The sequence below is a fragment of the Nylanderia fulva genome, unplaced genomic scaffold, assembly GCF_048542155.1.
Source record: "Nylanderia fulva isolate GAGA-0341 unplaced genomic scaffold, ASM4854215v1 Scaffold256, whole genome shotgun sequence".
Classification (NCBI taxonomy): domain Eukaryota; kingdom Metazoa; phylum Arthropoda; class Insecta; order Hymenoptera; family Formicidae; genus Nylanderia; species Nylanderia fulva.
The window spans coordinates 62,424-90,356 of record NW_028190321.1 but is presented as its reverse complement, the minus strand read 5'-3'; the positions used below and the strand labels follow the sequence as shown (position 1 = coordinate 90,356).

Below are 27,933 nucleotides of genomic sequence, written 5' to 3'. Positions count from 1 at the left end.
TATATTTCTTTGTTGTCCTATATTGGGATCCTCGATTTATAATTTTCGATTTATGAAAAATAAACCGCTTTATTCTTTAAAATTATTTATAAAAATTTACAACATTTGCCAAATCTTAGTTAACGCTTTGATAGTACGAGAAAGTATAGCCGCTGGATGGTTGAAAGATTTACTGATAACTTGTCTATCTATTACTTATTTCTACGAACCACGTTATTACAAGGTACAGCTAGATTTATATATATATATATATATATATATTTGAAAGTAATATATAATAATATTAGTATTTATTATATATAATATTAATATACTTCTCATACACATCATGCAATCAGATTTATAGAGATATACTATATGTATATATATGAGGAATGAAGATACTCTCAAAAAAGGTAAGTGAAGTGTGTGTGCGTGAAAGCGTGTTGCGTGTGTGTCGCGTGTTGCATGAGCGCGTGAGGACGTGTGTGTAGTACATACTGTACATGTACTATATACATATATAGGGTACCCAATTTTAATCGCTTATTTCCGAAAACTTTTTTATTTTTTATTGTATAATAAAATGTTCCAAACAAAACTTGTTTGAAGGAATACAGATGATGGCACTACTGACTTTTTCTCTAAAAGATGCTTTCAAGGTCATTTGAAGGCCATTTGTTTTTTTAAACGGGACTGCTATTTTTTATACATATATAATATCGATGCTATATTTTTACATATAATATCGATTTCTCACAATTTTTAGGAAAAATGTAAGAATAAGATGATCAAAAAATGAACATGTCACAAAATATTTTACTTTAATTTTTATAGCTTAATAAATCATAAAATTAATAAAACATGAAAAGTAGGCCAAATATACGAGCCGAAATGATTTAGATGTAAGAATAATTAAAAATTATTTATTCATAATATAAATGTAGACGTTTCGACCTTACTAGGTTTTTATCAACCGCAAGTATAAAATTATAAAATATAATGAAGAAATTTAAACATAATCTTGCAAGCTAGGTAAAGACAAAACTTCGATTATCATTCGATTTAATTGCAATGGTTGAAACAATTATTCTTAGATGTCTTATGTTTAAGACCATCTCTCAATTAAATGCACGGAGTCCAAATTGGTCGTTGGACAGCGCGAACAGTCTGTTCCGGCATCTTCACGAGATGAGTCCCATTTATTCAAGCCCTTTTTCTCCCACAAAATAGATATATTAAAAGAATTCCAAAGAAGAACACTCCGAAAAATATAAATTAGCAATAACTTACATATTGATGTTATGTGTTGGTTGTTGCGATTCAGCAATATCAAGGAATATTATTATTATATACATTATTATATCGTAGCCTGTTTATATAGTCAAGTGTGTTGTCAATAGTTAAAGGTTAATTTGTATATTATTTTTATATTAAAAAAGTGTGTCATAATTCTTCTAAAATGTCAAAATAACAGCTTTCAAGAGATTCGATGTGTTTCTTTAAATTTATACTGTTTTTATGTTCTTTTATGTATAACATTTCAGAAATAAGTCTTTTATTATAGTTGATTTCATGATCTAATATTTCAGTCCCTTCCCAGTCAAAAGTATGCTTATTATTTAAAATATGTGTTCAGAAATCACCGAATGTTTTGCAGAGTCTAATTTAAAATTGTTTTTATGTTCGTTAAGTCTGGTACGTAATTGTCTTTCTGTTTGTCCAATATAAGTTGCGTCACAGTCTCTGCAATTGATTTTATATACAACATTTGAATTGCTGGAGTCATCATTCTTGTCTTTATGTGTTTTAATCCAAATGTTTAGATTTTTCAAGACACGATATCCTACATTTACATCCGATTTTTTAACATTAGCTGATATTTTTTCGGAGATGGATTCCACATATGGAATTGCAACAAATTTGTTATTTATAAATAGTAAATTATTTTTATCTTTGCTATCATGAGGACCCTTTTTATTTCCTTTATCAGTTATATTTAATTTACTATTTATAAATAACAAATTTGTTGCAATTCCATATGTGGAATCCATCTCCGAAAAAATATCAGCTAATGTTAAAAAATCGGATGTAAATGTAGGATATCGTGTCTTGAAAAATCTAAACATTTGGATTAAAACACATAAAGACAAGAATGATGACTCCAGCAATTCAAATGTTGTATATAAAATCAATTGCAGAGACTGTGACGCAATTTATATTGGACAAACAGAAAGACAATTACGTACCAGACTTAACGAACATAAAAACAATTTTAAATTAGACTCTGCAAAACATTCGGTGATTTCTGAACACATATTTTAAATAATAAGCATACTTTTGACTGGGAAGGGACTGAAATATTAGATCATGAAATCAACTATAATAAAAGACTTATTTCTGAAATGTTATACATAAAAGAACATAAAAACAGTATAAATTTAAAGAAAGACATCGAATCTCTTGAAAGCTGTTATTTTGACATTTTAGAAGAATTATGACACACTTTTTTAATATAAAAATAATATACAAATTAACCTTTAACTATTGACAACACACTTGACTATATAAACAGGCTACGATATAATAATGTATATAATAATAATATTCCTTGATATTGCTGAATCGCAACAACCAACACATAACATCAATATGTAAGTTATTGCTAATTTATATTTTTCGGAGTGTTCTTCTTTGGAATTCTTTTAATATATCTATTTTGTGGGAGAAAAAGGGCTTGAATAAATGGGACTCATCTCGTGAAGATGCCGGAACAGACTGTTCGCGCTGTCCAACGACCAATTTGGACTCCGTGCATTTAATTGAGAGATGGTCTTAAACATAAGACATCTAAGAATAATTGTTTCAACCATTGCAATTAAATCGAATGATAATCGAAGTTTCGTCTTTACCTAGCTTGCAAGATTATGTTTAAATTTCTTTATTATATTTTATAATTTTATACTTGCGGTTGATAAAGACCTAGTAAGGTCGAAACGTCTACATTTATATTATGAATAAATAATTTTTAATTATTCTTACATCTAAATCATTTCGGCTCATATATTTGGCCTACTTTTCATGTTTTATTAATTTTAAATTTTACACGAGTGTTGATTTGTATTTTTATTGTTTTAATAAATCATGAAATATCTCATAAAATATTAATTTTTCGATGATTTAATACTTTAATAATTCAAGATGAGTAGTTTGATCACCAGTAAATTTTGAAATCAAGGTTGATAAGAATTAAATCAACCAACTGGCTAAGGTGTTGAATTTAATTTATTAGCAACGTTTTGACCGCTATATCGGGTTCTCTTCAGGCTACAATAAACAAAAAATTTTTTACGAATGAATTGAAATTTAAGACACATCAAACCTATGTAGGATAAATTAACAATAATAAATGTATAACTACGCACTAAAAAATTATAAAATATGAAATAAAAATGAAATAAAATGTACAAATAATTACATCTAGTCGTTATAATAATAAACATATATACAGTGCAAATGAAATAAGTGTTAATCTTACAATCAAATTATCTCAAAATAACACTCAGGTCATATTACATAAAAGTCATTAAATATACTTAAATTAAAGTCATAATAAATTGTAAAATAATGTTAATACCTATTAAATGATGATAAAGGTCTTATATTCGATCATGCTAACCAGTGAAAGGAACGAACTAGAGTATTCAGTCATAACTTTACACTGTGCACGAACGCCGGTTAAACATACACTGATAAATAATCGGAAGGACTAACTATGAGGTAAACATAGACATAATAATCAATATAAGTCAAAACAAATAAATAAAAATACATATTCAAGGATCCTAAAAAACATTAAGAATCGTATCATAAATAGCATTTAAATTCTCTGTATTTTTTTGCAAATTTATAGCGTCTTTATGTTTTCTGATAAAAATCATTTCAATAATCTTCCTTTTTTTAACATTACACTCGCTATGCAAAATAGACACAAATGTCCCAACAAAAGTCATGATTAAGATTAACTCTATGTTTGCTGACAACCAAATGATTACTTTCATGCTTCTTAACATCATTATAATGTTCTTTAATACGCGTTTCTAAGTACCGTTTGGTTTGCCCTATATAACATGCCGAACAATCATTGCATGTGATTTTATACACTACATTTGTTCTTTTATTTGGTGAGAGCTGGTCTCTTCCTTTTTTTATTAATTTATTAAGCTTATTTTGAACTGTATAAAGACCATTAATACCGTACTTATTTAAATCCCAAAGAATATTCTCACTTAAGCCATTAATGTATGAGAGAACTGCATTTGGAGAAATCAATGCCTTTATTATTATTATGCCTTACATTTTCATCGCCCAATGAATATATTGTAAATATTTTAATCTTTTATTAATAATAGCATTAACGAAACTTGCAGGATAACAATTATCAAATAAAATCTGCTTTACAATGGAAATGTTCTCACTGTGAAACTGTCTATCTAAAAGTAAAATGGCTCTGTCTATTAAGTTAATAATTGCATCAGTTTTGTATTTTTGCGGATGACTAGAGAAATAATTTATATATCTTCCCGAAAAGATTGATTTTCTGTGCCAATTCGTTATAAGCTTATCATTTCGTCTAATTACCTTAATATCCAAAAAACTTAAAGAGTCATCACATTATAATTTATGTGTAAATTTTAATCGCGGATGAAGTTATTAAAACAATCCAAAATGTCATTAACACCATCCCTTGGTACAATCGCAAAGATGTTATCAACAAACCTACAATAAGTGGAAATCGGTTTAGTCAGTGAATTAAGACAATGGATCATCCATAACAATGTTTGCCAATATGGGCGAAAAAGGAGACCCCATTGGCATACCAAATATTTGTTCATAAAATCCACCATTAAGACAAAAACTTGTGGAATCAATAATGAATTCCAGAGCATGCAAAAATTGATTCAAAAAGAATATGGTATTCGGAGCAATTTCATTCCATCTCTTCTCGATACCCGAGGTAACCAAGGATTTCGGAACATTAGTATACAAAGAGGAAACATCTAAGGATATTAAGACCTCAATCTCATAATTGTCATAATCACTTTATACATAATAATTCGATTATTTAATAATATTATTACTTTTTTACACAAAATAAAAGGAATCGATTGTGTACATATAATTTTTAAGAACACGTTTTTAAAAAAATGTAATTTGCAACTAGCAGTTACATATTTTGTTTTTAGAAACAACTATCTTTTTTCTACACTTATCTTCTTTCTTTTTGTTTCTATTATTTTATGCATGAAAATATTGAAGGAGAATTATTAAAATCTTAATATTTTACGAAATATTTTATAGTTTATACAAGATTATATCACACACACACACACACACACACACACACACACACACACACACAAATTAAAGTATAAAATATTCCATAAACTTCAATCACGCGGCATCTTTCTACTATCTTGATATTTTTTAATTTTTTGAATAAAATTAAAAAATTAAAAAAAAAATACCACAACTAACGGTAACAACAATAATAATAATAATAATAATGAAAAAACGTCTTTTTTCACTATTCCATTTTTACCTGGATTGACGGAACAATTTAGAAATATTATTAGGAACATGAATATTAAATTATCCTTCTTTAGTTTTAATAAATTAAATAAATACATACGAGTACATAAAAATACTATTTCTACAATAAATAATACAAACGTTGTTTACAAAATTAATTGTTCAAACTGCGACGCTTCTTACGTGGGCCAGACTAGTAGAAGACTGACCACAAGAATTTTTGAACATAGGAAACACATTGTTAGAAATACTAATACTAAATCAGTAATAACGGACCACCGCGTTAATTTTAACCATGAATTTGATTGGAACAACATTAATATTTTAGATAAAGAAATTTATTACGGAAAAAAATCAGTATCAGAAATGATATACATAAAAAGACAAAATAATAGTCTCAATTTACAGACTGATACTGAAAATCTATCCGATATTTATATTGAAGCTATAGAGAGACTACCTAAACTCTAAGGTTAAATAACAAATACAAAATGATTATAATTGTTTGTCACTTTTCGTTTCCAACTGAGCTTCAGTTTCCTCTGAGCTGTTCTACTGACATGAGAATTTCACTAGCGTTACTGTTGTTACTGTTACAATTGAAATATTGTCACATCATAAATACATGTAAGTTTTTATTAGCATTTTTTATACCATATGTTAGATTATTGTTTTATAACGCACTTGACTTTGGATCTTATAATTATTGAGGTGTATTGAAAAATTATTTTAATTTATAGGATGCGATTAATATTTTATATTCTAACACCTGCCAACCTCGTAGTCAGAAAACTAGAGAGAATCGCTTCCCACAGTAACGTAAATGTGATAGCTTAGCGAGAGTCATATTAATCTTACGACGTTTTATTTCGTTTACTGATTTAACGGCGTTTAAATATGTTTATTAGACGTTTATACGTTAAAAACATTTAGACTTTGTTGATTTTAATTTTGCTTTTTATACTGCGCTGAAGAAGATCCGAAAAATTGGATCGAAACGTTCGCTTCCTAATTTGTTTCAATTTTCGAGTCTATTTTTATAGTTTTAATTTAAACTGTATTGTTTGTATCAGTATACATGGATTAAATGTAATAAATTAGTTGTTTAACCTTGATGTTGAATCTGCTCTTATTAGTCGCTTATATTCGTAATCTTCTGCTAGACTTTATCTCTCGAAAATCCATAAAGATTCAGTTCTATTACGTTCTATTGTCAGCAATATCGAAGGACCCACTTATTATTATTATTAATTTATTTATATTAATTAGCTCAGTATCTCGTCAAACTACAAACCCTTACGGGATTCAATAATTCCCACATCAAAAACTCAATAGACTTCGTGAGCAGGATTATTAAACTCAGAACAAAAACTAATGACATTCTTGTCAGTTCTGATATAGTATCTTTGTTCATGAATGTTCCAGTACAAGACACTTTAGATATTTTTAAAAAATCGGAAAAAATCGACTCAAATTTTTTCCTATTAATAGAACATTTCTTAATCTCAACCTATTTTCAATTTCAAGGAAAGTCCTATGAACAAACCTCCGGAACAGCAATGGAATACCCCATCTTCGCTGGGGAGGTACAATGGACTAAGTCTGCGTGCTATAGGTGGGTCTCATCTGGGACCACCCCCTAGCTTTTAACATTCTTTCTTAATCTTAAATCCATTATTTAACTAATATAAGAATAACAATAATTAGAATCAACTAGTTGTGTGTTCTTTTGCTTTGCTGCCTTTGCTGTTCGTTCAATTGAACTTCACCAATAGCAACAAATTGCTGCGGCAGTATTCTGCACATGAAATAATACCTTAACGCTGTTCAATCACGCGGCATCCATCCAGAAGTCTTAGCATTGATGATTCCAATGGCCACAAAAGCCTCAAAACTAGTATCTCATAAACTATTCACTTTTTGATCATTATACTTTTATAACTTTTTACGTACAATATTGCGAGGAATCGATTTATATAAAATATGTATGATTGTCCAATTTAAAAAATTCAAAATAATTTTGCTCTAACCTTGGTAACGTTATCAAACTGATAAGATTTGTAAATAAATCTTTTTAATGGGGTCAAATTAATAATGTTAGACTTTTTTTTAATAGATGAGCAAAATAACGTTGTTTAAAATTAGAAAACAAAATAATTTACTTATAGTTAAAACATGAGACGTTTCGAACATTATTTATGTCTTTTCAATCATGAATAATTTAACAAATAATTATAAAATTATACATATAACAAATCATGTTAACTCTTAAATCAAATTCCATATTGAAATATTAAGCAGTTTAGAAATTGCCGTCATCTTTTTCCAATCTCTTGCATCGTTGCATAAGGCAATGCGAAAATTGATACACGTGACAGAGAGGTTTTGTTACAAGTTAATCTGTATAATTTGATAACATTTCATTAAGATAAAACATTTTTTATAAAAATAAAATATAGTAATATAAATTTAAAGTGTAAGACAGACAATAAGAGCCAATTGCGGAAGACAGTGCGTTATCCTAACAATACTAAATTTTCTCGTTAGAACTAAATATCTGTGCACAAGGCACCAAATTTTACTTGGTCACGGCCAAGATTTTAAAATATGAAATAATCTCATTTTTGAGATTTAATTTCAATAATCCTTTAACCCCCCTACGGAAATAAATAAATGCAAAAGAAAAATATAGATCCGAAAGTCGCTGAATCGGGAATCGAACCCGAGACCTTTCGCTTTGCCGGGCGACTGCTCTTCTAACTGAGCTATTCAGATCCTTCCGATTCTATACTTTTTTCTGTTATATATAATAATGTTGATAAACAAACGCTTTTAAAATATAGTAATATAAAATAATATGAAATATAGTAACTTATAAAATCAAATAACACACATCGCAATTTATATGTCGATAACTAGTGGTATGGTGTCGGTGATAAGTACGGATCTATACTGTGAAAAAGTAATCACCCTGATATCCCAATAAACAACATATTCAAACAATTGTTATAATTTGTTTACAGCCTCGATAAGAGCAAAATAACATTTATTTAATAAATCTGTGTCCTCCATATAATTTAAACCGTTCTCTTGTTTAATGGAAATTATTTCAGATATCAATTTTTTTAAATAAATGCTCTTATGATCAAAAATTTTTGTATTATCCCATTTGATTTGTGATTGCAATCCAAAATATGTTGGGATATAATCGATAAATTAGAAGGTTGTATTATATTTTTTTTGTGCATTAATCCTCGTTTTAATTGTCACTTTGTTTGATCAGCATAAGTGACATTGCAATCTTTACAAAATATTTTATAAACAATATTGTTATTTAATGTGGAATGTCTTTATGAAGTTTAATAAATCTGTTTAGTTTGACTTGGTTAGTGGATGTGAACGTGTAAATGTTGGAGTGAGCAGTTGTGCGAGAAATTAGCGTGTTTAGTAGAGTAGGAATAGGTTTGTTAGTCTGTAAAAGACGGAAGGAGGAAGAAGAGGCGTAGCAGAAGATGTGCAAGTGAAGAGACAGCGGGGTATTTAGTATTAACTAATTAATAAGGCTCGGAAATAAGCGAGTGACGAGAGAGGTTATAAGGACACGCGACAGACACGGGTAACACAAGTAGGCAGATAGGAAAGCGCACCGACGGGTCGAGCGACGAGTCCCTGGAACGGGAGGGGGAAACATTAAGCGCCGTCCTCAAGCGACGTTCTCATGTCAAAAGGAGAAGGTAATAGAACAAATAAGGGGACAGCGAAAGAACAAATATGAAGAGGAAGATCGGATTCGCTGAGCATCCTGGATTACATCCATAGAGAAAATAAAGAGAGAGATAGTGATAAAAACAAGAGGAAACGAGTAGAAAGAGAGAAACTTGCGGACGAAATTTTCAAGAAGGGAATGATTAGATCACTACCAAGCACAATGCGGAAGGAGGAAAACAGAAGTGCAGGAGATGAGGAAGGAACATTGATTAAAATAATTTGTAAAAGCTCTTTATTAAATGAATCAAACAATTAAAAGGCAATAAGAGCTAATTAAATCAATCAATAATTTATTAGTGAAAAGATGTATAACATATTAAATAACATACAAAATTAAATTCGAATGTTTCGATCAATTTTATGACCTTCTTTAGCGACAGCAAAATAATCTTAAATTAATAAACTAATATCTTATATTATATTAATAAGTACAAATTCATCGTTATGATCATCGCTCATCAACATATATAAATTCATCGCTTGATATTATTTAAAAACAAAGTGATATTATGTAAAAACAAAGGAATCATAACGTCAAAACATATAAATTTATAAATAATATCTATCCTTACAAAAATGTCAATTTAGTTCATTAGCGTGCATAATTAAATATAGAGGTTATTAAAATTTACCATAAATTAATTATAGAAGTCATTATACTAAAAATATACAGAGTCAAGATATTTAATTTAAAGCGAAAGCAACGCATTTGTGAAGCATGAGCCTAATTTATGTAATCTATTCCTCAAACCGTCATTATATGTGATTGTCGCGAAACGAATCTCTCCCTAATTGTTCCGTTAGGAAGTCGGTTGCGAATCTCGATAACTGCCATTGTTAATATGTCTATAAAATCAATACGAAAATTAACAATGCAGATAAATAAAAATAAAAATTAGACTTACAGTTAAATCAAGTGAGAAGAAATCTTTGACGTAAAGGTTTTCAGATGTTGATTGCTCATGCTTGCTATAACAAATGGTTCAAAATTCTTAAAAAGACGACCGCAAAGTGAGAGCAATAGTTCGCTGTTTATGTTATTTAACTATCATATTTTAGGTAGTCTATGTATAATATCGTCATAAATTATTGGTAAACCATCGATGTCTGTTTTTAAATTGAGACTGTTATTTTGTCTTTTTATAAATATCATTTCTGAAATCAATTTTTTGTTATAAATTGATTCTTTATCAAGTATTTTTACATCGTTGGGACGATCATTAGGCTCATGCTTCACAAATGCGTTGCTTTCGCTTTAAATTAAATATCTTGACTCTGTATATTTTTAGTATAATGACTTTTATAATTAATTTATGGTAAATTTTAATAACCTCTATATTTAATTATGCACGCTAATGAACTAAATTGACATTTTTGTAAGGATAGATATTATTTATAAATTTATATGTTTTGACGTTATGATTCCTTTGTTTTTACATAATATCACTTTGTTTTTAAATAATATCAAGCGATGAATTTATATATGTTGATGAGCGATGATCATAACGATGAATCTGTACTTATTAATATAATATAAGATATTAGTTTATTAATTTAAGATTATTTTGCTGTCGCTGAAGAAGGTCATAAAATTGATCGAAACGTTCAAGTTTAATTTTGTATGTTATTTAATATGTTATACATCTTTTCACTAATAAATTACTGATTGATTTAATTAGCTCTTATTGCCTTTTAATTGTTTAATTGATTAAGATGATGAGAGAGTTAAAAGATGACATGGCAGGTCTGAGAAACGAGATAAAAGAAATAAAAGAGAAGTGGGAGCTGAGAGTGGATAGAATGGAAAACAAGATGGCAGAAATGGAAGAAAGAACAAAGAATATAGAGAAACAGATGGGTGAAAGAAAAATTGACAGGGGTGAATGCATAGAATATGAGAAGAAAGAAGAAAGAGACGCATTAGGACAAGAACTGAGAAGATTAAAAAAAACGATTGAGGAAAATGAGAGGAAAGGAAGAAAGAACAATATAGTCATAAGAGGTTTGAGCACAACCGCAAAGACGGGAAATATAAAAGACATTGCGAGAAAATGATTAGAGCAGAAGTTTGAGATCAAAGATAAAATAAAGTATGTGCAAACTGCGGGTTTCGAGGGTAAGGAAATCACAATAGTAGAGCTGAATGAATGGAAAACTAAGGAGAAGATAATGAAAGAGAAGAGTAAACTAAGAGGTGAGAATATATACATTGATCACGATATGACGAAAGAGGAAAGGGAGGTACAGAGAAAAATAAGAATGCGGGCCAGAGAAGAGAAAGAAACAGGAAGAATTGCTAAAAGGTAGGATATAAGAAAATATTTATTGATGGAAAACAGTGGGAGTGGAACAAAGAGGAAGAGGAGCTTAGAACAAGGGCAAATTTCTAGATGAATGCCGAGAAGGGAGGAGAAAATCGAATGATGAGGATGGGTGAGAGGATAACGAGGAGCACGTGGGAATTCAGAAAAGGAGCAAGAGATTTTTATTTTGGAATGTAGCAGGAATAAGGAATAAAGATAGAGACTTCTGGAGATATATTGGAGAATTCGATTTCATCAGCCTATGCGAAACATGGATAGAGGAAATAGGGTGAACTGGAATAAAGGACAGGCTACCGGAGACGCACGATTGGATATGTAGTTTTGCGGTTAAGAATAAAAGAAGAAGAAGAGCGAAAGGGGGTTTCATAATAAGTAGAAAGAAGGGGTAGAGGGGTGAGATGAAATTCAAGATATGCAAGGAGGAAGAAGGCTTTGTAATGACGGAATTGGAGGGGGAGAGCAAGAAGAGGACGGAAAGAGACAGGATTAAAGTTATATCAGTTTATGTGTCAGATGGCGGTAAAAGGCTAGGCGATAGGCTAAAGGAGTTTATTGGAGAAGATGAGGAAGGAAAAATTGTAATTGGCGGCGACTTTAATGTAAGAATGGGTGAGTTAAGCAGTAGGAGTGTAGAGGAAGGAGGCGTAGAAAGGTATAGTAAGAATAAGATAGTAGGAAATGGGGGTAAAAATTTATCAGATTGGATAAAAGAAAACGGGTGTTATATTTTAAATGGAGCGACGGAGGGGGATTGAAATGGGGAGTATACGTATGTAGGGGCCAGGGGTAGCACAGTTATAGATTACGTTATTGTGAGTGAGGAGATGCGGAATAAGATAGGAAAATTCTGTATCGGCGAAAGAGTGGACTCAGATCACCTACCGATGGAGTTCGTGATGGAAGAAGAGGAAGAGGGAGGACAAGTAGAGGATCAAGTGGAGCAGCTGGGGGACATAAAAGAAGAGGAAATAGAGCGCATTCTGTGGGACGAAAAGTCGAGAAAGATGTATGAGGAAAAGACAGAAGAGCTGAGTCGTTTAGAAGATAGTAAAGACCGGAATCCAGCGTCAGTGGAAGAGAAGTGGAAAATAATTAAGAGGATAATAAACGGGGCAATGGTGAGAAGGAAAATAAAAAGACAAAAGAAGAAAGAATTAGGACATAAAGACTGATGGGACAGAAATTGTTCGAAGAAAAAGAGGGGGTTAAAGAGAATGTATAGGAGATGGAAAGAAAGAAAGGTGGAAAAAGAAAAGTTTATAGAGGAGAAAAAGAAGTTCAAGGAGTTAATAGAGAAGAAACTGAAAAATAAGAGGAAGGAGGAAGAGAAGGAACTCAGAGAACTGAAGAAGGAAGCTGACATATGGAGGTACATCAATAGGACAAGAAACAAGAGAGAAAATATGGAAAATAAAATAAAAAGGGAGGTTTGGAGACAGCATTTTATGGACCTCTTGGAACGAAGGGAGAAGGAAGGTGATACAGAAGGAGGACAGCAGAGGGAAGAGATGGAGCAAGAGGATATGCTAGAGGAAGAAGAAAATATAAAGGCAGTACGGAAAATGAAATTGAAGAAAGCGGCAGGAGTAGATGGGATTCCGATGGAAGCATGGAAGTACGCAGGTGATAGTTTATGGAAGAAATTGGTCGACCTGTTGAAACTCATTTGGAAGTGTGGGACGATGCCGAGGGATTGGAAGAAGAGCATAGTGGTGCCACTGTATAAGAGATGTGACAAGAGGTGAGTCAGTAGGAAATTACAGAGGAATATCGCTGCTATGCTCGGCGTACAAGATCTATGCGGAAATCATAAGAAAAAGAATGGAGAAGGCGGAAAGTTATATCGCGACATAAAGATGTTTCGGTAAAGTAAAATCACATCAAAACATAATAAAAGTTCGATTAACTAAAATTATGTTAAGGTATAAAAGTAACTCTCTATTCTTATTATGTATCAACATAATTTTAACTCATCAAAATTTTATTATGTGGCAACACATAATAATTCCATGAATTAAAATTATACCGCGACATAAAAATAATTCGGTGAATTAAAATTATGTCGAGACAAAAATAATTCGATGAATTAAAATTATATATCAAATTATTATTATGTCGCCACATAATAAAATTTTGATAAATTAAAATTATGTTGATACATAATAAGAATAGAGAATTACTTTTATACTCAGACATAATTTTAATTCACCGAATTATTTCATATCACGACATAATTTTAATTTTATTCCATTTTGTGCATTGTTTATCCATTGTTACATCTATTGTAGAATAAAACATTGCCGAAATTGAAATTATATCGAGATATAATGAAAAATCGGAATTATGTCGCGATATAATTTTAATTTTTCGAATTTTTATTATACCGCGATATAACAGATCGATGAATTACAATTATGTCGCGACCTGATAATAATTCGATAAATATAAATTATGTCAAGACATAATAAAAATTAGAGAATATTTTTATACCCAGGCATAATTTTAATTTATCGAACTTTTATTATGTTTCGATGTAATTTTAATTCACCGAAATATCTGTATGTCTTGATATAATTTTAAATCATGGAATTATTATTATGACGCCACAAAATAAAAATTTGATAAGTAAAAATTCTATCGCCACATAATAATAATCCAGAATTTTTATTGTTTTGAAATAATTTTAATTTATCGAATTATTTTTATTTCTCGACATAATTTTAATTCATGGAATTATTATTATGTCGCCACATAATAAAAATTCATTAAGTTAAAATTATATCGCGACATAATAATAATTCCGAATTCTTATTATGTCTGGACATAATTTTAATTCACCGAATTATTTTTATGTCGCGGTATAATTTTAATTCATGGAATTATGTGTTGCCACATAATAAAATTTTGATGAATTAAAATTATGTCGATACATAATAAGAATAGAGAATTACTTTTTTACCCAAACATAATTTTAGTTTATCGAACTTTTATTATGTTTCGATGTAATTTTATTTTACCGAAATATGTTTATGTCGCGATATAACTTTAATTCATCGAATTATTATTATGTCGCCGCATAATGAAAATTCTTTAATGGGTGGTGGGGGGTTGGGGGAGTATAAACATTGAGAGAAATATTGATTTGTAAGTGTCTGAATAGCTCAGTTGGAAGAGCAGTCGCCCGGCAAGCGGAAGGTCTCGGGTTCGATTCCCGATTCAGCCGACTTTCGGACCAGAATTTTTCTTGCCTATTCTTTACAGGGGATGTTAAGAGAAGGAACAAGGGGAATTTCTGAGATCCCAACCATAGGATTCAAATTCCTTGGTTTCCAAAAATTTTCTTTCTTTCTTAATTGTCGCAATAACATCGTTTTGCTCTATTGGTCGAGAGGAATGAAGTATAGATTGTGGTTGAAAATTCTTTAAGTTAGAAATATATCGCCACATAATAATAATCCAAAATTTTTTTTATGTTTCGAAATAATTTTAATTCATCGAATTATCTTTATGTCTCGACATAATTTTAATTCACCGAATTATTTTTATGTATCAATATAAATTTATTTCATTTATATTATATAAGACAATTAATTATTTAATCTTTTTATATTAAATGGAATATTGTTTATGCTATGAAAAAGTAAAACTGCGTACTATACGTGAGCGCGGTTGCCGCCGCGCCGCAGCTAACTTCGCGCGCCCGCCCCTGACTTATTCTTGTAACTCTGCGCTGATTGACTGATTACAATAATTAATTGCGGTGAAATTATTCATCAGATCGAAAAATAGTGTTAGACATTTATTCTTAGATTTTCATTCTCTATCGAATGGTACTGAGCGTATGCAACACTTTTTTAACATCCTGTATATGTTGTTCGCGGACTTGAAAGCAGCCTTCGATAAGGTGGATAGAAGGAGGCTGTGGGAGAGTATGAGAAGAAAGGAAATGACGGAACATTTAATAAGAAGAATGAAGAGGATATATGAAGAGACAGAAGTGACAGTGAGAACGCAACAGGGATACACGAACAGTTTCAAGACAACAAAAGGTACTCCTTTACTAGTAAGGCAAGGATGTGTTCTGAGTTTACTCTTATTTAATTTATGTATGTATATAGCGGACATAGATAAAATTATGGAGGACAGAAATATAGGAGGCGTTAAGATAGGCAAAATTAGGATTTGGAACCTGGCGTATGCAGATGATATAGTTTTATTAGCAAATAATAGAGATGCGATGCAAGATATGATGAGCGTATTCAGACGCTTTTTAAAAGATATAAAGTTAGAGTTAAGTGCGGACAAAACAAAGATGATGGTGGTTAACAGAAAAAGAAAGGAAAAGAAAGAAAAATGGAAATGGGGAGGAAAGGAAATTGAAGAGGTACAAGAATTTAAATATCTTGGTTTTGTGTTAAGTAATAAAGGTAATTATAAGAAACATATGAAAGAACTGGGGGAAAGGGGAAAAGCGCCGCGAGAAGGATTTGGGGTCTAGGCAAAAAGATATGTAGAAATGATTTCAGAAGGAGATGGGTTTTGTTCCAATATTTAGTCCAGAGTGTAATGGCGTTTGGGGTAGAAATATGGAAGTGGGAAGAGAAAGAGAATTTAGAAAAGATAATGATGGACTATACAAGATGGATTTTCGGTTTAGAGTTTTGCACATCTAGATACATAATTGCTAGAGAACTGATGATGGATAAGTTGAGAGTAGGATGGGGAATTAGAGCAAGGAGATACAAAGTAAAGATAAAGGAAGGGAGAGCAGGCAAAATTGCGAAAGAATGTTGGAGTAAGAAAGAATCATACTTCTTCAAGATAAAATGCAAATTATGTATATATGTATGTAAATATAATATATATAATAATAATATATTATATATGATAACATACAGAATGTATTCGGACTTTTGCGACAAATTTGAAGGGCTGCTAAATTTTAATAAATTATAAAAATTTTGTTTCCTTAGATGCTAGGCATTATTTTTATCTTTGTTGAATGCGTTTGCTAGATTTGATATGCCTTAGTTTTGATACAATCATTTATAAACAGACTTTCGGAACTCCCATGGGGTTACCACTATCTCTAATAATTGCAAACATAATAATACAGGATATAGAAAATAAAGCTCTATTAAAATTAGGGGAAAATTATCATTTTATTACAAATATGTGGATGACATATTATTAGTAGCTTGCAAATGACTAAAAAAATTGTGGAAAATTTTAATTCTTATAACGACAGAGTAGTTTACATGCAAAATAGAAAACAATAAATCTATCAATTTCTTAGGTTTAAAAATTATGATTAACAAGGATGGGAAAATTGTCACTGACTGGTTTCATAAAAACACTCACTTGGACAAATATCTTTCATATTTTTCGAATCATCCAATTTGCCATAATGTGGGCACAATATATAGCTTGATAAATAGATAGATAGATTTACAAGGCGCTTTTTAGGAGCGTTCCTGAACCTTTCACAGTCTGCTTTCCTTTCACTATTAACTTGGCGACCTTACAAATATTCTAAAACCTACAATCTACAATTTTCCCTTGAATTCTCGCGAATACCGGGGGTGGGCCTCCTGCTAGCTTGCTTTGTCCCACTTCTCCCCGGTCATTTCTCTCCGCATCCTTTTCTCCTTCCTTCTATATCCTCGTTCACCTTCCTTCTGATTTTTTGCTCCTCGTCTCTCTTTTCCTGCCCTTTCTCTCTCTCTCTCTCTCTCGTCTCCTTGTTCTTTCCTCTCTCCACTCTCCTTCCCTTCTTCCTTTAACAAAAAGAATACCCTATCCTCCTCTCCCTTTACTAAACTCCACTTTTTCCTCTTTTCCTTTCACCCTTCCCCTCTCATCCATTCCCTTATATACATACATATATCCTTTCCTCTTTCCTTTTTTTCTGGTCATTTTGCGATCTTACAATTTTTTTTCTAAGCACCCTTACCCCTTCTTTCCTTCTCCTTTTTTCCCCCTTTTCTCTCCTCACTCTTCAATTTTCTACTCTTATTCCCTGCCCCCTATTCCTTTCCTTATCCTTTCCTCATTCCCTTTCTTCTTTCTCTCTCTTTCTCTTTTTCCCTTTTCCCTCCTTCAAAAAAGTTTTCCTCCAACAAAAAATCTACTCTATTTCTCCTTCTCCGTCTCCTACTCTTCTCCTATTTCCTCTTCATTTCAAACCCATTCTTTTCCTTCCACTCACATTCTTTCCCCGCTAACTACCACATTCATTTTCCTTCACCTTTCTACCCTTGCTTTCTCCGTCATCTTCTACTTAATCCTTCTTTCTTCTTTTGTCAAGTCCTCATCTATCCCTATTTCTCATCTTCTTCACATCATCCTTCCCCTTTCTAATAATTTCTTCTTGTTCCTTTTCTCCTCCATTTCCACTATCAACATCTTTCCATCGTCTCCTCTCACTTCCATCGACCCTACTATCCCTACTGTACTGCCCAACGCCACTTCCATATATTTTCCAACGCCCTCCTTACCTCAGAATCCTCTCCGTCTAATTCTCTCCAGATTACATTTCTCTTCCTCTTCCTTCTTTTCTCCTGCTCATCCAGTCTCTTCATCTTTTCCCTTTCTATTCTCTCTTTCCACTCCCTTTTTCTCCTTTTCTCCCTTTTCTCTATCTTTCTCCACATTTCCTCTTCATTTCTCCATGTATCTTCCTTTTTCCCTTCCCTTCTCTTCATTGTCCTTTTCTTCCGCTAATTCTCTTCTTCCTCTCTGTTCCCTTTCCTTCTTCGCCCTTCCCTCCTCTTTCCTCTTCTTCCTCCTCCGTCTCTTTCCAACATTCGTCTCACTTCCTCTCCTCCATCTTCTTTTCTCTTCTCCTCTGGCTCCCGCTTCCTTTTTTCTCTTTCTTTTTCCTCTTCTCCGCCTTCCTTCTCTCCCTCTTTCTCACCTTTTCTTCTTCCGTTACTAACCTCCACCATTCTTCCGTCCTCCCACGCTGTCTTTCCTGCCCTATGTATTTTATCTGTTCTTCACTTTTTTCACTTCTCCTGCTACCATCTCTCTTATCTTCTTCCTCTTTCTTCACCTCTCCTCCCTTTTCCTTTCCTTTTTTTCTTTTTTTCCATCTCTCGCTCTATTCCTTCTTCAGTTTCCTTCTCTCTTTCCTTTTTATTTCTTTTCTCCGCCGCATCTTTTTCTTGCACTCCTTTCTTCCTTTTTTCCTCCTTCTCCCTTTCCTTTCTTTCTCCTCCTTTCTCTTCCATTCTTTTCTCACTTCCTTTAGTCTCCTCCCTTCTCTCCTTCTCTCTTCTCTCTTTTTTTCTTCATCCACCCTGCCATCTCCTCTACCCCCGTAACCATTCTATTTATCCTTCTACTTGCCTCTTTCAGTTCCTCCCTACACCCACAGTTCCCATTCTTCGCCATCTTCCTTTCTTTTCCTTTATCCACCTTCTCTGACTCTTACACTGCATACCTTTTCTTTACCACCCTTTCATTTCCTTCTCGTATTTTCCTTCCTTTATTTTTTTGACTCCTCTTCCTCTTTTCTCTCCTCCTCTGTTACCTTTCACTTACGAGTATATTCTCACCATTTCCTTCCTTTTGTCCTCCTTCTCACCACCTTACCACCGTGCTTTGCTTGTACTTACACGTGTAAATTTTTTCTCTGCACACCTTTCCTTTGCCGCTCTTTCTTTTCACATTCTCACCTTTCTTTCTCATCTCTTCTCTTCTTTCCTCCTCTGTTCCTTTTACTTCTCTTCCTGCACTTTATTTCCTTCTATTCTCCTCATCACCTTTTTACCACCGCTCCTTGCGTGTATCTCTATTTGCTACTTTCACTGGTTGACAATGCCTTGTGCGCATAATCTTTCACTTCTTTTCTTCTCTTGCCTCACATCTTCACGTGCCTTACATTTCTCCTGTAGTACCTGTGTCTGTCTCTCTCTCTCTCTCTTGTCTTCCTCTGCTACTAATTTTCCTTTCTTATCTTCTTTTTCTTCCTACTTTACCGATCTTCTGCTAACGTTGCACTTCCTCTCCCACATCTCTCCGCGTCCTTCCTTTCGTCCTTCTTTTTTCATCTTCTTTTTTCCACTTTTCACTTCATCAACCTACTTTCTTTAACCTCCTTTCTTTTTCCTTCTCCTTTTCCTTGCACCCTCATTCCGCTTCACTCTTTTTCCTCTCCTTTGCCGTGTGTTTCTCCGTATTTGCCACGTGTCCACTGTTCCACAGCATTCCTTTACGACTCTTACTCCAGCTTTTGTCCTCCTTTTCTCGTCTTTCTATACTTCCTTTACTTTTTCTCCTTTTCTTCACGCATTCCTCGTTCCTCACTTTTCACTTTCTGCCACTTTAAATCTTCTTCTTCACTTCCACCTTCCACCACTTTACAAACTGGAACATCAAAAACTCCGTTTTCTTACTTTCCGCCAATTTTCCTTTCTTTATATAGCTTGATAGATATAGCCATATTTTTGTCACATTCACAGTACCATTATAAAAACAAAATAGACATTTTACTAAAAAATGGGTATCCTCCGTCTTTTATGTTTAAGCATGTTGAGGTCAGAATAAAAAACTAATATATACAAAGTTAGATCATAATAATATTGATAATAACCAATCTAATAAAAAAACAAAAATTATAGCAATTCCGTACATAAAAAATTAAACTTAACACATCAGCAATTCTTTCCGGATTGTAGAATTTATTAAGAAATATAAATGTTTTAATAAATTTCATAATATTATAAAAGTACATAAAAGTGCCACTCCAAAAGAATCTAACAATAACGTAATATATAAAATCGAATGTAAAGACTGCTCGGCTTTTTATGTGGAACAGATAAAAAGGTAGTTACAGACTAGATTAAAGAAGCATAAGTCTAATTTAAAACAAAATGAGACAAAACACACAGTAGTGTCCCAATATATTACAGAAACGGATCACGATATCGATTGGAAAAATCCAAAAATTATAGTCCATGAAAAGAATTATTTTAAAAGATTGATCTCTGAAACTATCTATATTAAACGACAATCTAATGGTTTAAATGCAACAAAAGACAGTAAATATTTGGATCCATCCTATTTTCCGTTACTTGAATCTATTTTTAACAAAACAAACACGAAAAAAACTTGTTTGTTATTGCTTCCTCAACTCGGTTTATTTCTCGGGTATAAAAATAGTCTTTTAATAATTGTTGTCAATGTTTGTTTCACAACACAGCAGTTAATATTAAGAAAACATGTGTATTATACTACAGTTTTTTACATGTAATTCATAATTTAATTTTTTACCGCTTGACACATGTATATTTATTCTTATTACAAAGATGAGAGGTTTGCGTTAAACATACAGGTAACATTTTTACAATAGATAAAATCTTTTTAAGCATTATAACTGTTAAAAGAGGAGGGCCAATAAGGCCGATTTTTGGGCCAAAGCGTTGCACGTTTTTGATCGCATATTGTATATAATAGTTGAGATCGAGAGCTTTCCAAAACACCCTATGAAAAGCTTTTTACGTTGGGAAAAGTGAAAGTTATAAGTCCTCAAAGTTAAAGAAACACACAAAGTAACGTAATATTTTACGTTATTACTCTTTTAACGTTTTCTAAAAACTACTATGTAAAGGTGTATTATTATAAAATTCTATTGTAATCTAAAATTTGATAGATAATAATCTTTAAGGTTCGCCAGTAATAATTAATAAAAATCATTTCTCAATGGTAAAAGTCGACCAAACTGGCAATCATTTATTATAAATAATTAGTTAAAATACAACGTTTTGGCTATCATTGCAGCCCTTTTCAAATAAATCTATAAAAAGTTACATGAAAATAATTATAATTTTAATACATTTCATCGCAACAAATAATTATAAATTCATATACAAAAATATGTTACATACTAAACGTAAATGCATAATAAATTAATACAGTAAATCAAATTCACTGTATAATACCGACAATATTCACCATTGTTTGAATGAACAATGTAGAATTGACAGAAGTAAGCAAGAAATAAATAGATAAAAAAAGTAAAATTTTTCTCTCGACCGTACTGGCAAATATTATTCATTCAATCACAACGTTTCGACCCTTCTTTGAGTCCTTATCAAGTGATCTAAATATACATAGACAGAGATTAATACATTAAAAAAACCAAAATTACTTCACTAACAATATTACAAAATGATAAAAAGAAAAAGAAGCGAGATTTACTTGTAAAAATAAAAATAAAATTATAATTCTAAGATGTCAAGAACGAACATAGTGTCGGTTTGACAACACGTCAAGACTCTTAGACGAGTTATTGGAGACTAAACGACCTTTATTATTTTGTCGTAGATATTACTTAGATTGTCGGTATCCTTTTGAAAATTAATAGCGTTATTATTTCCCTTAATAAAGAATATTTCAGCGATTTCTCTTTTTCTTACGTATTTTTTACTATGCAAGATAACAGGTGAAGTCCAGTCAAAATCGTGATCGAATTCAATTTTATGTTTGCTGATAACTGATAAATTACTCGAATGCATTTTGATGTTGCTGAAATGTTCCTTTACACGTGTACAAAGATGTCTTTTTGTTTGTCCAATGTATGACACGTTGCAATCCTTACAATTAATTTTGTAAACTATTTCAGTTTTTTTTATCTGTAGGCAGTCTATCTTTGCCGAGTGTGATTAAAAATGATTCGGTTTTTTAGGAACATTATGAACAACATTAAATCCGATATTTTTAAAAATTTTATCGATATCGCCTAAGCTATTAACATAAGGTAGTGAAATGAAAAGAGACTTTTCAACAATATTTCGCTCATTACTCGATTCATTCATGTTTCTGTGTTTTAAAAAATTAATCCTTTTTTTAACCCAACGATCGATTACATGTTTAGGAAAGCAGTTATTAAATAAAATCTGTTTCACGATATTAATATTCTTGTCGTGAAACTGGTCATTAGATAAAAGAATCACGTGATCTACAAGATTAATAATTGTGTTCATTTTATATTTAAAAAGGTGGTTGGAAAAGAAATTTATATATCTCTTCGAACACGTTTCCTTCCTGTACCAATTTGTTACAAGCTTTCCACTTGACCGAGAGATCGTTGTATTCAAAAAATTAAGACATCCGTCTGATTCCGTCTCAAATGTAAAAGTAAAACGGTGGTGATAGTTATTAAAAGTATCAATTATTTCATGGATTTTTGTCTTTGGAATAATAGCGAAAATATCGTCAACGTATCTATAATAAGTCGGAACATTAATACTAAGTTGACTTAAACACTGTGTTTCAAGATCATCCATCATTTCTTTTCATCATTTTGTAATATTAACAAAAGGATTCAAAGAAGGGTCGAAACGTTGTGATTGAATTAATAATATTTGCCAGTACGGTCGAGAGAAGAATTTTACCTTTTTTAAATTCTGTCTGGCGATTCTCAAATATCTACGTTCATATTAAATAAATAGATGTTAACAGTTAGCAAGAATCTTACTTACTACGCGTTAAGAAAATCGAGACAAAACAAATGTGTCTTTCGCAATCTAAAACCTCATAACAAAGTCAAATAAATAAATAAATAGGCATTAGGCTTGCACAGCAAATATTTTTTCTATCTTTGTTATTATTTTTAACGTATAAGACGGGCAATAAGAGCCAAATCGCGGATGACAATGCGTTATCCTAACAAAACTAAATAATTTTCCGTTAGAATTAAATACCGGTGCACAAGGCACCAAATTTTACTTGGACACGGCCAAGATTTTAAATATAAAATAATCTCATATTTGAGATTTAATTTCAATACCCCTTTAACCCCCCTACGGAAAATAAATAAATGAATGCAAGAGAAAAATATAGATCCGAAAGTCGCTGAATCGGGAATCGAACCCGAGACCTTTCGCTTGCCGGGCGACTGCTCTTCCAGCTGAGCTATTCAGATCCTTTCGATTCTATACTTTTCTCTGTTATATATATTAATGTTGGTAAACAAACGCCTTTTTAAGCCAGCGTGTATAAATTTAAGAGTTTAACAAGGCTCTGTAATATAAATATAAATTTAACGTATAAGACGGGCAATAAGAGCCAAATCGCGGATGACAATGCGTTATCCTAACGAAACTAAATAATTTTCCGTTAGAATTAAATACCGGTGCACCAGGCACCAAATTTTACTTGGACACGGCCAAGATTTTAAATATGAAATAATCTCATATTTGAGATTTAATTTCAATACCCCTTTAACCTCCCTACGGAAAATAAATAAATGAATGCAAGAGAAATAATGAATAGCTCAGCTGGAAGAGCAGTCGCCCGGCAAGCGAAAGGTCTCGGGTTCGATTCCCGATTCAGCGACTTTCGGATCTATATTTTTCTCTTGCATTCATTTATTTATTTTCCGCAGGGGGGTTAAAGGGGTATTGAAATTAAATCTCAAATATGAGATTATTTTATATTTAAAATCTTGGCCGTGTCCAAGTAAAATTTGGTGCCTTGTGCACCGGTATTTAATTCTAACGGAAAATTATTTAGTTTTGTTAGGATAACGCATTGTCATCCGCGATTTGGCTCTTATTGCCCGTCTTATACGTTAAATTTATATTTATATTACAGAGCCTTGTTAAACTCTTAAATTTGTTATTATTATTCGAGCGTTTTTATTAATTTATCTTGTTAAAATTTAAAATACTATAAATTTTTATAAAAATGACAGTAAATAAAAATACTACTTTACTTGTATGCCAATTTGGAGCGCTGCAAGTCAAACAGTTCTTGAAATATTTAAATTAAAAAAATGTAGGTGAGCACATACATACATACGCGCGCGCGCGCGCACACACACACACACACACACACACACACACACACACACGCACGCACGCACGCACGCACGCACGCACGCACGCACGCACGCACGCACGCACGGACATCTGAAAAAAATGAGATTCTGACATTTTGGAACATTCTGACCACATTGGCATAGAAATATGAAAAAATTTTTTCATGGAAACATTTTTCTCTATGAGGAAGCAAAATAAAAATAAAAAAATTAAAATAAACACATAATACTCTGATCTGAAAAATTTGCAACATTTTTGGTATTAGCATAAATTTAATATTCGCTCGTATATTGTTGAAACAATCAATATAGTAAAAGAGGCCAGCATAACGAGCATTAAATAGAATGTTAGAATCAGAAATTTATTTCATATATTCTGTAAGCATTGTTAAACCGAAAAAAATATCAATCGAATCGGACAAACCGTAAATTTACAAAATCTTACATAAAAGAATTAGACGTTTCGACTGCACGCAGTCTTCTTCAGTGTTACATAAATTATCAAGTCATATCTTAACCGCTATTATATTACATTAATATCCTATCGAATTAATAATGTTAGAAATGTGTTACGTGTCGCAAAAAACTCTTATATTGATACACGCTGGCTTAAAAGATGCGTTTGTTTACCAACATTAATATATATAACAGAGAAAAGTATAGAATCGAAAGGATCTGAATAGCTCAGCTGGAAGAGCAGTCGCCCGGCAAGCGAAAAGTCTCGGGTTCGATTCCCGATTCAGCGATTTTCGGATCTATATTTTTCTCTTGCATTCATTTATTTATTTTCCGTAAGGGGGTTAAAGGGGGTATTGAAATTAAATCTCAAATATGAGATTATTTCATATTTAAAATCTTGGCCGTGTCCAAGTAAAATTTGGTGCCTTGTGCACCGGTATTTAATTCTAACGGAAAATTATTTAGTTTCGTTAGGATAACGCATTGTCATCCGCGATTTGGCTCTTGTTGCCCGTCTTATACGTTAAATTTATATTTATATTACAGGGCCTTGTTAAAACTCTTATATTCTATTTAATGATCATTATGCTGGCCTTTTTTACTTTATTGATTTTGGTATTAATTTCGAGAAAATCGGTCCATTAATGAAGGAATAGTTCGCGATCAGACAGATAGACAGACAGTACTTATATGTATACAGGGTGTCCCGTGACTCGCATATCATCTCTTGTAGGCAGGTAGAGCAGGCCAATAAACGCGCCTGCAAGCGCGCGGCGAAAAGAGACAGCCCAAATAATTACACCAGTGCTTAGCGCGCGGTGAACCGGGAGGAGGGGCGCTTATACACGTTCGATGACCAGTCGAACTGAACCGGTGTAATTATATGGGTTGTCTCTTCTCGTCGCGCGCTTGTAGGCGTGCTTATATTAATCGATCTTTATTGATTAATTTTCCATTAAGTATTAAGAATTTCGCAAAATAGTACAGGACTTTTCTATTCGGTTTGACCTGCTCTACCTACCCACGAGAGGTGATGCGGGAGTCACTGAACACCCTGTATATATAACACATTAATATTCGAAATTTGATTGCAGCATACTCAAATCATGTGGTGGGTCCTACTGGTAAAAATAGCTGATTGCACAGAGACAATAATGTTTATACTAAGAAACAAAGATAAGCAGCTTTCGATTTTGCATTTGTACCATCACATATCAAGTGTGGTGATTGCTTGGCTGATCGTAAGGTACTACTCAGAAGAGATATCCACGTTTGTCTCTATGGTTAATTGTACTGTGCATGTATTTATGTATATCTATTATTTTCTCGCAACATTTGGATCGCGTATTCAAGCGATCATTATGCCGGTCAAACCTTATATCACCATTCTTCAGATGGTAAGTATCACTATTAATGTTTAATTTGTTCTAATTTGATGTTCTACAAAAAATACAAACTATATTTAGAAAATTATTTTAAATATTAACATGTTTAAAAACTTAGAATAATTAAAATATTATTTTTAATATATTAATAAATAAAGTAAAAGTTAAAGGGAAAAAATGCAACTTAAACAGCAGATTTTATGTATAATATATTATGTTTATATTGTAAATTTGTTCCACATTTATTAAATTATATTTAATAAATAATTTATTTATTTAATAAAGAAATATAAAATATATATATATATATACATATAATTAAATGTTAATTTGTTTATATAAATAGGTGCAGTTCTTTGGTCTAATGCTATACGCGCTTCAATTCTTAATGCCAAATTGTCAAGTGCCGAATAGTTTTGGCATTGGGCTTTTACTAAATGTGACAATAAATTGGTACTTATTCTATAAATTTTATAAAAATACGTACGTTTCATCAAAAATAAAGCAATAAAAGAGAAAAAACAAGATTATTAACAGAGTTACTTTTATTTTTTGATATGTAACGCGGTTCACTCTCTCGAGCGCGCGGATCGGCTTGTCGGCATCAAGGTTCGAAAAACGAGAAGACTTGAACTTATTAAACTCCTCAATTACAAGACAAATAATTTATTATAAGAATATTTACAGAAATATTTAAAAAGTGGCTTGGAGGCCACGGCGCATAAGCGATATTTACAGAGTGGCTCCGGATGTCACAGCGGACGCGGTGTCCACAAGGTGGCTCGAATGCTACAGCGCAAGTAGTATCAGGAGATGCGGTAGCGTCTCGTTAAATATATCTTTTTCAAATTTTCAAATTTATTCAAAACATATTGAAAGTATATATGTTTTACTCAAATTTCTCAAATTCAATCAAAAATATAGCGAAAATATCGAAAAAACTGGAAGGAATGCTACTGTGTATCCTTTACCGGAGGTAACTCAATTTTGTGAATATTAGAAACAATGATTTGAAATATTTTATGAACAAGAACATATTTTTCAAAAATGGCCATATCAATAAAAAGCGTGAATTTTTCCGCGTAAAGTGACATATTGACGAAGTTGATAGCTGCAGTGGTTGCAAAGATATAAATTTTTTTAGAAATTTTTCGGTCGAAAATGTGTCATTTTTATTAAGATATGTCATACTTGTCCAGCTGCTATATTGTCCGAGATGGGTGGCCGCCAAGGCACATGGTTGCTTAACCTCACACTTTTTCCTGGCTCTCTCACTCTTTTGCACCCTCACAAACCATCTCTCACTCTTCTCCACCAACACCCACTCTCTCCGACTGTTTCCACCTTCTGCCACCCTCTCTCACCTTTTCTCACTCACTTCCACCCTTTTCTACACTCTCCCACCTACCCCACCCACCTCCATTTCCACCCATCTACCCCACCCACAATCTCCCACTCTCACCCTTTTTCACTCACTCCCACCTTCTCCCATCCTCTCTCTCTCTCCCTCTCCACTCTTTTTTTTTTCTTATATCTGTAATATGTCACGTCCGGCCATATAAATTTTTTTGTTTCTTAAAGAATAAAAAATTCTAAGTTC

General features: G+C 32.1%; 1 protein-coding gene across 2 annotated transcripts; it reads left to right on the top strand.

Moving 5' to 3' along the window:
- The first annotated feature begins 158 nt into the window (after window positions 1-158).
- On the top strand, window positions 159-26,863 carry LOC114931324 (very long chain fatty acid elongase AAEL008004-like). Of its 2 annotated transcripts, XM_085483534.1 has the most exons (4): window positions 159-223; window positions 339-395; window positions 26,043-26,345; window positions 26,680-26,863. In XM_085483534.1, the coding sequence occupies exons 2-4, from the start codon at window positions 375-377 to the stop codon at window positions 26,842-26,844; spliced, it is 489 nt and encodes a 162-aa protein (XP_085339660.1). In that variant the 5' UTR covers window positions 159-223; window positions 339-374; the 3' UTR covers window positions 26,845-26,863. The 2 variants fall into 2 exon arrangements, with proteins under 2 accessions (XP_085339660.1, XP_085339659.1); XM_085483533.1 differs by lacking the exons at window positions 159-223; window positions 339-395 and adding an exon at window positions 15,784-16,047.
- The last annotated feature ends 1,070 nt before the right edge of the window (window positions 26,864-27,933 follow it).

Bases quoted from the DNA above. Each gene is read 5' to 3' on its own strand.
- LOC114931324 (XM_085483533.1), top strand. From the start codon at position 15,799: ATGGAGGACAGAAATATAGGAGGCGTTAAGATAGGCAAAATTAGGATT. The intron at 16,048-26,042 runs GTACAAGAATTT...ATTTGATTGCAG, and splicing joins GAGGAAAGGAAATTGAAGAG to CATACTCAAATCATGTGGTG. The intron at 26,346-26,679 runs GTAAGTATCACT...TTATATAAATAG, and splicing joins ATATCACCATTCTTCAGATG to GTGCAGTTCTTTGGTCTAAT.